This window comes from Danaus plexippus, assembly GCF_018135715.1.
Source record: "Danaus plexippus chromosome 18 unlocalized genomic scaffold, MEX_DaPlex mxdp_20, whole genome shotgun sequence".
Classification (NCBI taxonomy): domain Eukaryota; kingdom Metazoa; phylum Arthropoda; class Insecta; order Lepidoptera; family Nymphalidae; genus Danaus; species Danaus plexippus.
In genome coordinates this window covers 2,468,859-2,486,591 of record NW_026869853.1, presented here as the reverse complement: position 1 = coordinate 2,486,591, position 17,733 = coordinate 2,468,859, and the positions used below count along the sequence as shown (strand labels likewise).

General features: G+C 31.2%; 2 protein-coding genes across 2 annotated transcripts; one reads left to right on the top strand and one right to left on the bottom strand.

Moving 5' to 3' along the window:
- Positions 1–461: 461 nt before the first annotated feature.
- Positions 462–12,289, bottom strand: LOC116773077 (uncharacterized). Its single transcript, XM_032665452.2, has 5 exons — positions 12,167–12,289; positions 8,309–8,416; positions 7,874–7,951; positions 5,414–5,502; positions 462–994 (listed from the first exon to the last, which is right to left on the bottom strand). The coding sequence occupies exons 1-5, from the start codon at positions 12,234–12,236 to the stop codon at positions 749–751; spliced, it is 591 nt and encodes a 196-aa protein (XP_032521343.2). The 5' UTR covers positions 12,237–12,289; the 3' UTR covers positions 462–748.
- Positions 12,290–14,268: 1,979 nt separating this feature from the next.
- LOC116773195 (dimethyladenosine transferase 2, mitochondrial) lies at positions 14,269–17,733 on the top strand. Its single transcript, XM_032665616.2, has 7 exons — positions 14,269–14,809; positions 15,133–15,274; positions 15,438–15,577; positions 15,634–15,783; positions 16,070–16,209; positions 17,092–17,256; positions 17,556–17,733. Exons 1-7 carry the CDS (start codon positions 14,411–14,413, stop codon positions 17,698–17,700), a joined length of 1,281 nt encoding a protein of 426 aa, XP_032521507.2. The 5' UTR covers positions 14,269–14,410; the 3' UTR covers positions 17,701–17,733.

The window sequence follows — 17,733 nt, the reverse complement described above, 5'->3', positions numbered from 1 at the left end:
TCTCATTTAACGAAATTCATACTTTCTTTAATATTTATAAAATTAGCAAATGTCTGTAATATCGTTATAGTTAAGTAACCTACATATATGAAAAAAAATATGCCGAAAAAGAAATAAATATTATTATGTGATCTTAGTAATATGGGAGGATTTTTTAAATTCGCTTTGTCCGTTTGGTACTTTGATGAGATATAAAATGCTGAAAATTAGACACTAATATGAAATATTAAATGAATTTTTTTACAAATGACAGAATTCGAAACTTTAACTCAACAAATGTTATTCAACTACCGTGATCATATCTTTATTTTTTTTTTATGTTCCCTTTAGAGTGACTCAAATCACTAGAAGCTAATAACGAATAATAGACTAAATATTTAACTATTTAATAATTTATTCATTGTTTTCTTTACTTTGTATCGCCACAATTTTTTTTTATAAATATGTTGATATAAACCAGCTTTATCGATATCATAATATTTATTATTTAAAAATTAAATATTCTTTTCATCATTTTTATCACAGATTAAAAAAATACAATATAGATATATAAAGACACTCAAAATATTGACGAAAATTAAGTGAAATTCTCTGTTTATTTCGTTGACAATATTAAATATTATATATTAAAATTAAAAGTCAAGTTTACAATAACATAGAGCATTTAAATATTTATATATATTATTAGATAATATCAATAATTAATGAAAAAAGATATATACATGTATATTCATAAAAATAGCTATCTTTATGTCAAGGGAAAAGTTAAAGCGGTCTGATTTATTTTTTGATTGTTTGCAAGCTTATTCAAAACAAAATTCATTTTTAATGGACGAGTGAATGCCATTGATGTATCTCGTACGGAATCCAATTGTTCTAGAAGGTTGCGTAATGTCTTCTGAATGTATGTCTGCGTTTGTACCATTACGAAGTAACACAACACCTGCCTGCCATCTTCATTGTACACGCGCCATGTCAAGTAACCTCTTTGGTTCTGTAATCAGGGATGAATGTTTGAAAATGTAAAAAAAAAAACTATTAAAGTTTTGCTAAAATACTTCCATATTGCTGATTTTTTTTTATCACACTTACTAAAACTAGTTACTTAAAATACTTGAGAGAAAAAAGATAATGGAGTTTTTCGTCAATTAATAGTTGAAACTTAATGAACTGTTTGTAGTTATACTACGGAACGGCATGGTAGTAAAGTATAAAGAGAAAAATATTAATGACGTAAACAAAAGTTTGATATGAATTGTTTTCAACTGTGGCTCAAGGGACATTTTCATCTCTTCTGGCCATGATCGCGGTTGCTGCAAAGTAAGCGAAACGTCGGGAGTATGTAGTTAATATAATGAAAAAAGCGTAGCAAAATCGAAAATATTAGTTTTATTTAAATTAATACTTCGAAAGTCTTAGATCTCAATCCTCATTAGACTAAATTTTATATTTAGGACCTCATTTTTTACCTGGACTACTTTAATATCAGTTTTTATGTGCAGTAAAGCCTCGAATCGTAAACATTTTGTTAATGATTGAAATGGATACTCTTTTGAAAAAATTATAACGTGCAGTTTAAGTAAGGGGCCGTGGGCTTTATTACAGGTAAAGTAGGCGGATCGTGATTGTATGTAAGGCTTAAGATTAAATAAGCACCTACTGTCCGGTCTTAAACTGTCATAAGAACGTAACTAAAAATATCACTGTCAACGCTCTTTAATATTTTTTTTATAATAACTCAGACCAATGGTTAATGTTCATCGCTATTGGACAATTCTGGTTGCCATGTAATATTTTTTTTCAAATTTACTCCTTTTTTGGAGGGAAGAAAAATTTCCTCTAATATTTGAAATTCACATTGTATATAAATTATGTTATATTTTTTAACAATGGATTATATTGTGTTATGTCACCCACTGGCGTGCTTTTAAGCATAATCCTTACTATTTTTTTTAACGTGGCCAGTAGTGAGTTCTCCCATTTCTGTTTGTTTCACTTATGTTGACAAAAACTTATAAATAGATTTATTTGATAAAGTACTAATACTAATATTACGCAAAAAGTTTTTCTACACAAAACAATCTCACAATGTTTATGATTTAAAAAAAGCAGTTGTCACGATTAGGATCACTGATATTCAAAAAAGATTTAAGAATAGAAAATACACTGATATTTAATTTTTCAGAATAAAATCCATAATTTTTAACGAAGCTTATCTATCTATACAATAATTCAATTGAGACGAAGTGAATTAACTTATTACGTAAATAATTTAAATGAGAAAAATACACATTTCAACAACCTAATGAAAAAATTCATACTAACTTTTAATTTAAATATGTACCTACATGTACAGCAATAAATATATGTGCTAAAATCTATTTCTCGCTTACCAAGGTTACCTAATATAAAAAAAACTTAAAAAAAGGAGGAATCTCAATGAATTAAAATATTTAATTTATAATTCACGTGCAATAAAGTTGTGTTATATTTGTTTCACATATTACCTACACTCAGAATTCACGCAACAAAATTCAATGTCATTTAAACGTCAATGTCAATAAATTCTTCATTTAATTATTCGACCGATATGAAAAGTACTTCGTTCATACAAAATTACTAAGAAACCCGTATAAAACATCAAGTACAATATTAAAATAGATTGCATCTACCATCAGGGTCTTAAATGGGTTCTACCGAGAAGACGCAATTCAAGTACAAGGTGAGGTTATAAAGTTTTATTACCTAACTTACAATTACCCCGACGAGTGTTTTTTATATGATAGGGTTGAAGAAAAAAAGTAACTTTTTTATACCCATATAAGGGATAGGTTTATAAATACCTAAAGTACGTTTAATATACACACTTATGTATAATTTTTACGTATATACATTACGTCGATTGATTCATAATATGTTAATAATGTTTGGCCCAAATGATGGACCTTTAGGAGAATGAAATAAAAATAAAAAAAAAACGCATCGAAATCGGTGGATCTGTTTGATAGCTACTATGCCACAGACAGATACACACCCACAGAGACTACGATGTCAGAATCATTACACCCTTCTTTTTGAGGAGGTTATAAAAAATTAAAGTTACCAAAAAGAGAAGTACGTTTTGTTGGCGGTAGCATTTCCCCTTTCCTAAAAGTGTTCCTGACTTACACCAAAGCTCAACAGTAGGTATAATCTCCTGCCACTTCACCACCACCCAGAAACAAATGAGGAGCTCTTGCTTTTTTTAAAGGGAATGCAGATTCTATATCCAGCGTCACACATACCCAGGATATTATGAGTACACTCTTGAGTATAGTTTTTTGCGACGGAGTTGTTTTTACCCATATAAATGACATCTGCTATCACCGTCTCCGTGACCTTGAACCTCGAAGCCCCTTAACTTATCATCCTTGTGGATGCTGGTGGACATTGATTTTAGCAAAAAAAATAATTTTTGTACCACCCTTTTTAATATCGGACATCTAGATACAACGCGCATTTCCATGTTTTTCCTGCATAATTCTCCTCTTCTGGACGAAGCGATTCTTCCTTGCTCTTATGAAAACAGCAAAGGGTTGGAACTATTCGCTTGTGTCCGTGTTACTTGATATAATTTGGGTATCTTCGCTCTAACTTTTCGATAGTGGGTTTTAACTTTCGGCTTCAATCCCACCCACCAACGAGTGGAATGATAGTCAAGAACCATCCAAACGAAACAGAAGAAAATAATTAATTACCTGTTTGTTTACATGAAAACAACATAAGAAAAACAGCGTGACATAAAAACAATTGACAGTTTTTTATACTAGCAAGTCTATCAACCCTTGGCGTGACTGAGGTCATCTTGTTTTGTAATACAATAAAGAATTTTGAGCATCTGAATAAGTTAATATAAATTGCTATTACATAAATAAAATTGAGCTCGCAGATAAAGCACTTCGCATGTTAAACACGTCGATGGTTTTGTTGATGTGTGTGTGTGAACGAGTGTATTACTTCCTAACAAGAAAACGATTTAACAGAACGTGACCAGTGTGCATGCCCCAAGTCGGCATCGTGATGAAAGCTCTAACAATTTTTCATTCACAAATCTTCCTCGTCATAGTATTAGTATAGGTTATTAAATGAGAAACGGGAAACGCTTCGTAAGTAGTGTGACGTACAGACGTGTGGTAGGGCAGATGCTGTTACAATAGTCACTGAGTTATGGAATTGTTACGACTAAGTTTTTCTACATTAAAGAAATGTTGAGGTCATACTAGACTTGAAATTCAAACGGACAGTAGGGAATAATATAGACACGTTGTTTATTTTAATTAAATTTTAATCAAATTAAAAGATTTTAATAACTAATACATTATTTTAATATTTTTACGTAATTTCGAGTAAAAATTAACATAATCTCAAATAAACAAATAAAAAAAATATCAAAGAAGATGATATATTCATTATTTTTTTCAATTACTTTGTTCTCAAATAATACAATTGAGAAGTTGTTCCTTTTCGCAAACAGAAACTTTCCGTTTTCATGACAGATAAAATCAAAACAATCCTTGTATCAAAATCCTTGAATAAATTTTTTAGTGACGTTTTAAATAAATATTCATAGACGTATCATTTCAAAACAACTGATGAACGGAGCAAGATGGCCGTGACATAGCCCGTGTTCACAGATATCATAATTATTTTAAAATTAATTAAATATCTAAACTGTATGCTTAACACGAGTTTGTATTGTCACTACATACGAAGCGTTCAACGTTTCTTACCAAAGAAACCATGTTAATACTATAGGTATAGTAGGAAGATTTGTGATTACAAAAACCCTCACGTTCCGTGTCTATAATGACGTTGAAAAATTGTGACTAACCACATTGATGGGTCCTATTAGCATTTCTTTAAAATAAAATTAGTTACGCCCATCAAATAGCTGATATGTATGTTTTACTCTTCCTCGTTGGTTGCCTGGAAGAGACCGCCCGTCAGCGATAAGAAGAAGAATTTACATTTTTATGTACTAAAACCATAGTTGTTAATTTAATGGTGCACATTAAAGAATATGAATGATTGAGTGAATGAATGGATTTAACATATTGATTTATCGGAAGTAGCAGTTACTTTGTTTTTTATTTTGTTATTCTTGGAAACTAATTTCACTAAAGCGACCCGTGGTCTGGTCAAGAAAGCAAGGGTTGCTACATGTCCTGATAATCAAACCCACATATAAACTCCCTGTCAACGTAATTCAATTTTATTCAAATATCACCTTTATGAACCTTTACTAGAAGGATGTTTATGATATATTCGTTAATAATCATTCTCTGTTTTAACATTGAAAAAACAAAAATGTACAAACAAAAACACCTCTACCCAGTTTAATTTTTATATATATCTTTTTATATATTTAACTCACCAGCGCCATTCTAGTAGGTACTGACATCACGCTCGTTATAGTCGAGAGCGCGTCTGTTCTTATAGGACACATCTCAGATTCACATTGTTCTGGAAACAAAACATAAAATACCTAGAGTATGGGAGGTATGGTTAATGTGTGAACTATTAACTACTACTATTAACTATTACCTATTAACTATTAACTATAATGACCAGGCTAAGAGTATTGTCACACTGTATACGGAGATTTAAGAATTTCATACTGTTACAAGTGGCGCCATCCGTGCCGTACTAATTATAATCTATATAAACATATAATAAGACTAAAAATCGAATGTCTGTACATTAAATATTTTTCCAAAAAAACTGATAGGAGGCGATTAAAGAAGAGTCATAGAAACCAAAAAAACAATTTTTGGAATTTTTGTCTGTCTGTCTGATACTGTATAACTTCAAAACTACTCAAGGGATTTCAACAAGGTTTTCACAGTTGGATTACATATAATTAGGAGCATTTTTAAAACTTTGTTTCGTCAAAATCGGTTAGGGGAAAAAGAAGTTATGGTCAATTGAAAATTTACTTCAAGCACTGCTTCAAAACTTTTAAACGCTACAATTTAATATTGATTAGTTATATATTATATGTTAAAAAGTTATATTTGTTACTAAAAATATATGTTCTAATATATGTTAATCTTAATATTAAAACTTATGAGAGGTAACAAAAATAACAAATAACGCAGTGTGCGCGGGCGCGGTTGAAGTTTTGAACACTGTGCTCGATAGATGGCGTTGATAAAAAACGCCATCAACCTAGATCGCGGTGTTAAGATTCTCCGTTGTGTAATGATTACCATATGGTTGGAAGTTCATAGTGGTTTGCTGGTTATATATATATATGGTTTTTCAAAAAGCGACCACGACGTGGGCGGAACCGCCTGCAACAGCTAGTATAGTATAATCCTTAGAATTATTGTTTATGACTGATTATAATTAATTATAATACTGAACGATTGTAACTTATTAATGGTAACATTTAAGTGTCAACTCGTATTTGAAAACTATAAATACTGGCTTCAGCCATTTTGTGGGACATTACTGGAAGAAACGCTTTAGTGCTGTTAGCCCTGTTGCTTTTACAGCGACATCGGCAAGGGGTAGGTCTGAGAGCGGCCCGTCAAAACATCTATACATTATAGTATTAACGTAAGTTATTGAACACACAACTGAATAACAAACTGGTAGTAAGGATATTGGACAAGATTGCCCCGATCTTTGTTAAATAAAATATTATTCTTGATGTTTAGTTTTATCGTTTGTACAACGTGAATGTAATACGATAATTATAAATCTGTAGACCGCTACCGCTGACCACACCACCAGGGCTATATGGCTAATGTTCTAAATCTTTACTTTACTCTGTGTAGCTTTTTATATTTTTTTCCTTTCGAATCCAGTGTTACCATACCTAACTGGGAATTATAATTTAAACGATGCAATGTGGTCGATGTTATATCGTCGCTGCTCTGTTTTTGGGATTAATAACATTTTTATAATGGAATATGTGCGGAAAGCATTTCTTTAACTTTTTGCGGCACTGATAGTAGATTTTTATTTTTGATCTTCTGTCATATTGGGCTCTATAGTGGATGTGGGTTGTCTATGGTCGCACAGGTCGCACAGGTAAGCAATGTATGGTGAGCTCTAACAAACTAATCCTTATCCCTAAGATGAATTAGGATAACAATGTTTCCTTTTCCGTTGAAGCTTCTTTAGATTTGATAATACGTTTGTATTAATAATGCAAATCCCTGTTTTTTTTTTTATTCAAAGAATACACTTTTCCTATTTAACAATAAGATTATTTTAATTCGCATCTTGAAAGTAAATAATAAATCACCGCCATTAACAGTGTTTCAATGAAAAACTTTTCGATGACCATAATAGGACACTTATTGGTTACAGATAATGCATGCACAATAATATTTGCTTTTGGTTTTATGTTCTCAATTTCTGTCTCATTGTTAAGTTTATAAACTGTCACAAAACTCCCTTACCCGGGATTCGCTTCAACATGGTTTATGCTTTCTACATGCCAAATTTGTCAAAAGTGTATATACACTATGAGTTGAAATCCAAGCAAGAAAGCTTCTCTGCCATCTTTTTCTAGTATTAAAATATTTTTAAATAGTAATAAAATATTAATAGAAAATAGAGTTTTTGACTCATGGCACGATAGTTTAATTGAGAAAGTGACAGGAACGCTATATTACGGACGTTGCAGGTTCGAGTCCTGCTCGCGTCGATTCTATTTTGAATCTAATTTATATATTAGCTCAACATTGCTTAAAAGTTAAAAATATACTACGATTTTTTAATCCGTCTATTCGATCACTAATAAGAAAGCTTCTTGAGTTACCCGTAACTAAAAAACTGGAAATATTATTATACTTAAAAATTATTAACTTAATATACTTACCAGGAGTAACCGGCGTTCTTGCTTGTACGTTATTAATGTTCAAAAACACATCCTGATCAAGCGAATGGGATTCGAAATCTGAAAAAAAATGTTAATATTATTCGGCTATTTCGGTTATTTCAATTACATTTAGAGATTTTGCTTGATATATATATCATATACTAAACTATTGTATAAACAAAATCGCACTCCATCCAAATTTTGTTATAAAAATAACGAAGACTCTGTTTCAAAGTATGTATTTTCAGAAACAACTTTACAATGGTTTATCGTTATTAATAGCATATCTTTCAAAATATTATATTTTTTAATCCTGTACATATATGTATACAATATCGTCTCCAGTATTTCTCTTAGGGCGAGTGCATTGTAAGAATAACACTATAATTTTAAATAATTAATAAGAAACTCTGAAGTTGTTCTAAGTATACACACCAGCATAGAAATCAAGCCTCACGGGTATCCTGTCCCCTAAGGCCACATAACAGGGCAGACGCGACCCACAACCCTCTATTTCCACGTGTATCAGATCGTAAGCCGACCCTGAAATACAAAAAAATATTAATAATTTATCATAAACAATAAATTATCAAAAGTTTTTAACATATACAGACTATTTACTTTTAAACTGAATCGATTTAAATTTAAAACATTCCATATCGATTAAGAATTAGTAAATTCGGGCCAAATGTAATACAAATTTAATTTCGAACTATCCGTCAATGTATATAGGAGTTGAGATTTTATTTTCCCAACAAAAAAGCCAATGAAGTCAGACAATCAAATGTTATTCTCCGTAGCGGTTATCGTGTGACGTCAGTAAAGGCATTAAATGGTTTTAAATGTTATTTATTTGCAAGCATTAATCATCGGGTCATTAAGCTCGTTTGCTTCTAGAAATTGTTTTATACATTTAATTTATCACAATTATTTACTATCTTATAATAACTTGAACAACTAAAGCCACAATTATTTATTGCTTCCCAATGTTGATGCTATTAATATGTTATATGAGAAAATCTTGAATGTAATCCAAATTAATGTACCTTTAATATTTTAATGGAGTTACGACAAAAGGAGGTTCTATATGGTCTTTCTATGGTGAATTGTATTTAAAAATAAATATAGAAAGAACGCCACTTAAAATTTTGTTCATTATTTTTTGTTTCTTTTTTTTTGTTTCATTTTTTTTTGTTTCATTTTTTTTTGTTTCATTTTTTTGTGCACACGGTATCGCGGGTAACACAAGCTATTTGATATTTATTTTTGTGTTCCATTAATAGTCCGTGAAATAAAACTTGTAATTATACTTATTCCGTCCACACTGCGGGTGCTTTAATTTACTTAATATTTTTAAAATTTATTATTATTTATATTGACAAAAATTCATGACAATTTATTTATTTATTAAACAATTCAAAATGACTATACCATCTATGTTTTTATTGTCGATACAAACCCAATAATACTGTTAGTACATCAAAGTCTTACTTAGTGCAGAGTATGAAAATCTAAAGAATTGCGATTTTTTTTCTAGTCAGCATTTTAATATCGATACAAAATAAACTTGATACGTCTTTTAAATAATGCACGCTAAAATAGTATTTAATTTAAGTGCCTATAGCTGGTTGCTTGTGATTATTAAGACTAGTTTTCAACTCAAGCATCGTCTTCATTAAAAAAGGTAACAAAGTAAAACTGGTACTTTGTAGTCACACTAACCTCTACATATATGGGTTATAAAGTATAAAGTACCCAAGTAGGGATGTTATATATGTGGTTAAGTTTAACTAGATGGCAGCACTGAATCTTTTTAGTTCGATCTTAAGACTAAGATTGTCTATGCTTCTGTGATTACGCTTCTTTAAAAATAAAGTATTTATCCAATTAATGAATGTGGGTGTATTTGTTAATAACGAGCGTAGTATAAATTATATATAGCAAAATGTATGGCGTAATGTGAAGAAAAAAATTTACACTCGTGTCTATTAAGCGTTACAGTATAATAACTGTAGGGTTAGTCTGATTTGGCGCCGTCATGCTACATTCGGAGTGTTAGTAGTTTTTCATTTATAAATACACGCACATTATAGTATTAACGTAGGTTATTGAACGAAAAACGGGAAACACCTCGTACGTAGTGTGACTATGCAAACTTGTGATAAGACTATTATAATGCGAATATTTGTAGTCATTATAAGTGTCTAGTATTTCATCATTATCGTCAGCCTGTCGGAGCCCACTGTTGAACAAAGGAATTTTCTCACATGGAGAAGGTTAGAGCATTAATCACCACGGTCGCTCAAGTCGGATTGGGGATTTCAAACTTATAATTTGAAATTATAATATATTTCCTCACAATGTTTTCGTTCACCGTCTGTCAGTGGTGTCTTAATACTCTTAGAAAGTATATATGACTCGGAATAGATCACATTGGTACTCGTCAGGTTTCGAGCCCGCACCTTCACGTATGAGAGGCGGGCCTTTAACCTCGAAGCCACCACGACTACCAGTACTTAAGAGAGTAAAATTAAAATAATATTATTCGGGCAGAATTACTATTCGTGTATATTATTATCATAAAAACCAGTATATAGATTAAAAATATTCAGTAAACTGTATTTCTTAAACAGAAATCAATTCTGCTTAAAACAAAAATTAATAAATCATAAAGAACAATGGTCTACAAGATAAAATAATACACAGGTATCATTTTATCTTCTGTTTAGATTCAATAAAAAAAAACAATTGTTCTATGATTTTTATCTCTTACTGTAACAAGTTTCTAATACTTTTATTATGAAAGGAAATCTTTGCATTGTTTTATCTTTCAGTGCGATTTTATTCGTTATTATATTTAAAGTATTGCATACTTTTTCTATTCGTGATATATTTTTAATGTTTATACAAAAGGCTGGCTGGTTACATCTGAATATTAAAAAACCTCACTACCGAGTCACCTTCAGGTATTGGTGGCTAAACTTGTAAAATTTTATTAGGTTTTTACAATTTATAAGTGTTTCTTTGAAACTTTTTAAATAATGTATAATTCCGGTTTGCCCTCCATCCGTATACGGCCAGATGTACCTAATAAGACTGTAGTTTTTTACGGCCGTATGAACACAGACCTTATTAATCACGTACGGCCATATTAACATGGCTATCACAAATGCCAACTTTCAAAGTTAGTTAATTTTATTGCAGCACTTTTTTTGAAACAGACAATTGAATTTCCCTTTAGAGTGTGGTCCATTTCTGGGGACTATGTTGCAAGATGTTGACAAAGTATTTTAAATTACAACTTACTATAGACAGAGTTCATTTTACATTAACACGCAAACGCATACTGTGCAGTATACAGTCGCAAGAAAGTAGTAACAGCCTTTACGTTTCAATAGTTAAGCGATTCGTAACAGTTTTACATTTTTATACTGGTAAAGTTTCCTTGGGATGTCATAATTATTTTTAATTCACCGAAATATTTACAAGCAATGACAGCTACCTAAAATTAAATAGGATTATAATGCTTAAATAATTAATCAGCACGTAAGCGCGTATGTCCGTGAGTTAATCTCTACACTAATCACTAGATATTACTCACGACTTCATTTTTATTTAGTTACTAATCCTGTTTTAATTGATGCCCAAATTAATTTGCGAATCCTTCATAGAGCACAGTCCAAATATGGTATATCTAAATACAATATAGTTCATTACTGTTTAATTATTCGTCTAATTCGACCTTGCACTGATTTGTCCTCAGTATTGGCCATATACAAAAAAAAAAATCAATAAAAGATGTCAAGCGCCCCAAAAAAAAAGTTTGCATACATATTATGGATACTCTTTGTTACGACTTCTTTGGACAGCGAAATAATCTTAGTACAGACGAATTATAATAATTATAAACTATAAATAATAGGATTAAGATAAAATTTCAATGGCATTAATTTTTGTGGTTTTGTCATGTATTTTTCTGAATAAAACTTGCATAATATATTTATATTTTTTTTATTGTGTACCACGTTAATTAAATGTCATTATGTCTATGTTAATAAAACTTTTAATTTTGTCTGCACAATTGAAATTTCTTAAAAAGATTTTAAACTGCATTACATATTAGTGAAAAATGAACGAGTCTTTAAATCAAAACTTTATGAATATTATCAATAATTAAATTCATATATAAATAGTCAATTGTCATTGAATATTAAAATGAGATTTTTTTAAATACATCGTCATCAATAAAGAGGTAACTGAAGTTATTAATTATTTTAGTGTATTTATGCTCACCGCAATCCGTGAAGTAAACGGCGCGGGCGGTTACTAGAACTGAGAAAAAGACCAGGCACAAAAACAACATTCGTACCTCACTTGACAATAGTATAAATCACACTTGACCATAATGCGGCTCTACGAAAATATATCAATACTCCCCTTGATTACCTATCGATGAGATAACATTCTCAAAACCCACTTTTAATTCTTTGCATAACGGAATGTGATTATAAGCCGTTTAAATTAATATAAGGCACACCACAGATCATATAATAATTGTCTCAAATCAATAACTTAAACCATGTCTTGTATTACAAAAGTTTTCGTAATCTCACTCTTCACTCACGTAACAAGTATAAATAATTAACTTTTAAACATCAGTTTAAAAAAATATATTATTTATTTTTAGTTATGGACGATACAAAACAATTATTTGTTTAACATATTGAATCAAGGTATGTTTGGTAAATAACAAAATAACATATATATATGCACCAAACGAAGTCAGTAAGATATATATAGTTATAAACGCAATATATTACAAACCTTCATTTACATTACATACATGTGCTAAAAATAACACTACATAAATTTGAAAAATATACGACGCAATTATATTTTAATCTTATTTAATCAAACACATCCACACACAAATAAATTTTAAATAAAGTCTTAGACACAAATAGATATTCAACTTATTAATGAAATAATATTTAACGGGCGACGTAATCAAGAGAGAAGGGATAAGGAAGTTTAGAATAATTAAAAAGAAGATGGCATATATAGCATTCTTAGAGATTACAGTCGCAGAAAGTATTCCATGACTTTAATCTTACACAGCTCAAAGGTGTGTGGTTTGGAGAGTCGAACACACAGATGAGAGCTCGTGCATGACAATTATAAAAGCAACCTATTAATTTGTGAAAACGAGACTTTAGTTTGAGTCACCATCAAACATATACCCTTATTATGAGTGTCTATCAAAACGTTAAAACTGATAGTGTAATGTGAGACGAAACCTCTTAGCATTCAATGGATTCACCGTGCGGGTGCCGGGTCCATCGCGTTGCAGGGAGAGAAGCTTCAACAGTGCCTAGGACTTGCGACCCAGGTGTAAGTTTAAGGGGGACCCCTATCTAACGCGCGCGTTAAATGATCACCTCCACCGTCCAAGCTCCTCTCTCTACCTAGCCAAATTTGAAAATAACCTACTAGCACTGTCTTCGAAATACGTTTCAAGAATGAATTGATATTATTTCTGGACAGGCCCAAGTCTTTTAGTAGGTTGTAGAGAGATTTAGCTGTTATACGTCTCGCTCCCACTTCTACCGCGTACAAATTCACGACGAACCTATTTCTAGTGAGCTCGTAAGTTGTAATATTTATTGACCTTGATGGCATGGTCTTTGGGGATAGTAGTGTCCCAAGGAACCGTAAGCTCTTTTATCAGAAAGCGCTTTAAATAAATAAGTAAAGAAAAATCTTGATTGTTAGAATGAAAACCCTATGCCAGGGTTCTGTAAAAGTATACCTACCATTCATGACATATCAATTTTAATTAAAATAAAATAATAACTTTGCTACTTCCCATAATATAATTTTTTACGCATTCTAATAAAATCACAATACCAATGCAACATAATTTTAAATTGTTCCTATTTAACCTGATATTTTCAATAAAATATTAAATTCAAGTAATTATAAAAGAATTTTGAATAACGATTAATAATACTTAAAAATTTCAACATGCGTACATTATTCAGATATTAAAAACAGTGTAAAATATTTATTTAAATTTCGGATTCAAACTTCCAGATATAGCAAAACATTTGCAAGAAGAAGTGAGAGTTGAAAATTCAGTAAATACAACTCGTATCATACGAGTCATAACATTTTTTTTTTTTGTTAATTTTGTTTCGTTCAGAACAGGCAAAAGAGAACAAAACACATACAGTAATGTTTTTTGGAGTCATAAATTGTTAATTTTTCATGTCAGTCTATCTTCGCCGCAGTCGTAATGTTACAAGTGTGTCGTCTTAATTTATGTTCAAACATGCATAAATAATAATATGAAGGAAAAAAAGATTTTGGTCTATGGTTTACTGTCATCTTGACAATGAAAATTGAAAACACATTCTGAAAATAAACATAAAACTACAAATTAATATGTTTTATTAAATGACCACAAACGTTAAATTATAAGGATATATTTTAATTTAAGGGTAATTGTTTTTTCATAACTGCACTGCGTAGCTGCAAATGTTTTCTTCTAGTAAGACTTTATTGTTTGCAAACCGACCTTTCGGAATATCATTGAGATGGAGGCAAAAATTAAACAAACAACAGAAAGAAGAAAAACCGTCAAAAGTTGCGGCTGATGTTATGAAATATCTAGAAAGCCATGAAGAATACAAAAATATTATAAATGTTCTGCCTAAAACTCTGTTGAAAAAATATAAAACGCCGGAGACTATGTATTTAATAAATCGTAAAACTGCCGTCGATATGAGTCAAACTATATTTAAATATCTAGATAAAGATGCACCCGTCATAGAAGTGAATCCCGGCTTTGGTTATATTACTGAAGAATTTCTAAAACATCGCAAAACACCGATCTATTTATATGAAAATTTCCACTATTTTAAAGAAATTTTTAACGTAAGTGATTTATCGGAGTCTGCAGTTTTGCTTTTCCCATGAAAATGAATCTTCAAATTTTATTTTAAACTAAATAGTATCTTAATACATGCAATTTATAATGGGGTTTAAATCGAGACTCCTAGTCAGTGGCAGACTGACTAAATTTTTAAACTATTTTATTGCCTCATAAGTTAATTGACAGCAATCGCACTAAATGTTATCAGATTTCATATAAGAATTTGAGGATAAACTTGATGAGCCAATTACAGTTTGAGTATATATACTTGCTCTTTGTAGAATTATATAAAAAGAAGTTTATAGTTTCTTATAAAATATTTCAGGACATCAAAATCAAATATAAAGAACAAGTGAAATATAAAAATGCAGATTTCTTTGGTATGTGGAAACTGGCATTTCAAGATAAAATGGACCAAGGGAGTAGAATACCAGAATTGCTCGGAGAACTTGCTACTACGGACAATGGTTTGCAAATTTTTTATATATATATAATAGTTACCAAATATATAACCTTCCATATAATATTTTTGAGACAGTTCCTTAAATATATTCTCTATGAAGTAGAAAAATACAAGAAATATATTTGTTATTGAAATTATTTATGTCCTTTTCTCATGTCTGGTTTCAGGTAGATTAATAAGTATCATAGGAGCCATGCCGAGCCTCTCCTTTGTGAGACATTTGATTAACACTATAGTTTTCCATAATACAACAAGTCAACTCGGCAGACCAGATCTCTATATAGCCATGAGCGGGAGCAATTATGAAGTAAGTTTATTAACTGTGTGTTCGTTTGAAACATGTAGATGATTAAATAATTTTAGTTTCTTACAGATTCATCTATAATGCTGAGTAAACACAAGTCTTTGCCGGCCTTGTTCCAACTGCTCTTTGATTTCAAAGTTCTCATGAGAGTGCCCAAAAATCATTTTCTGCCGTGGACCTACTCTACGAATACGGCCAAAGGATCTGTGGTATGAAAAACTATTGTATAAAATACTACACTTATTTAAATCATACCGCTTTCATTGATAAATAATAGCAAAAGATAAGGAACTGAATTTAAATAAATTTAATATTTTGTTTGTTATTCATGGGACAGCCCTTACACTACAGCACTAATGTGTCACAAGAGGAAAGTTATGTGTGAAATCTAAAGAATCATATATCCAGTACATAAGTCCAGGACCCTATCATATAAAAAAAAATATCAATGTATTCTGTAGCCGTTTAAACCTAGATTTAAATATCCCTTTTCAGCTGGATGAGTATTGCCTTAACATAGTGCGGATCACACAAAAAGAGACATTGCCGTGTGCCCCAAACAACTTACCACTTCTGTGGTATTTCTTCAAGCGTCACACGTTCTCAAAGTCAACCAGGGTTATTCCTATGTTAGAGTAAGTGTCCCGTATGCTTTATATACACATAAAAACAGCAAACAGTTCACATCTCCGACCGTTATCAAGGCTTATTTGAGGCGCTTTGTCTAGTAGCACTTAATAATCTCTTAAGAAATTGATTCTCGGCTTTTGTGGATAAGAAAATGTGATTTCCGGGACAAAGTAGTTTGTTAAATACTCCATATACAAAACTAAATAACTATGTACTATAGAGTCGGGTTAATTAGATGGTATAGCTTTCTTAACTAATTTTTACTCCTTGTGATCTCAAATAGATTTGGAAATAATAAGTTACTTATATGTTGAGAGCTTTTATCACAAAATCGCTAATATATTTACATGTAGTATCCAATAAAATTATATTTTGTTGTACATAATTCATTATTTATGCATTATGTCAAGCGGCAACACTGAATGACGGTACTAAACAAAATATAATATTAAGCCTACCTACATTATACTTGTAAAGTCGTGGTGGCCTGGAGGCTAAAGGCCGCCCATCACGTGAGGGCGCGGGTTGAAACCTGGCAAGTACCAATGTGATCTTTTCCGAGTCATATGTACTTTCTAAGGGTAGTTAGACACCACTGACGGTGAAGGAAAACGTCGTGAGGAAACCTGGTCTTATAATTTCAAATTATAAGATTGAAATCGCCAACCCGTCTTGAGCAAGCGTGGTGGTTAATGCTCTAACCCTCATGTGAGAAGAGGCCTTTGCTCAGCAGTGGGCTCCGATAGGCTGATGATGATGATAACATTATACTTGTCCTCCTATTATTTTTTACAATACCGAGCAGGTATAACTATTATATAATAAAAAAGCAAATTATTAAATTTATGTAAAGATGTTTTATTGATATAATTTAAATTGTTTTCTAGACAATGGATCCCCGGGTGCGGAGTCTGGTTGATCACAGGTCAAGATCCACCTGAGACAGACATGCTAAGGGCTCCGACCAGCGATGACGCCGCGTTGCCACACATGACCATCTTCACCGAATTCGGTGATCTGACTTTGAAGCAAAAACTGACAGTCTTTAAGAGGTATACCATAAACATACATATGTCTTTCACATATATTTTTACAAAATAGTACTCGCCAGGTTTAAGATTTAGAACTCTGCATTGGATTATAAATATAGTTTTTACTAACACTACCGAACAAATTTAAGCCATCCAATGAAAATCATAGCTTAATTAGTCCAGCCGTTTCTTTGATATCTGAAACACAATGTCATTGACAACTAGGTTTCTAAAATTATGAAACTATAAACAGGTTTCATATACAATACAAATAACTACATTACATATATATATATAAATATTTCTTTTTTTTTTCTCAGGTTCATATCTTGGCCAGAGTTTGAGCACTGTCCGTTCAGAACAACCATGGAAAATAATCTGCCGAAGTTTGCAACTCACATTGCAGACGAAAAAGATGTTCAGTTAGATGAAATAGAGAATTCAGATTCTGACATTGAGACGTAGCGATTTACAATAAAGATGTTATTTATTATTTGA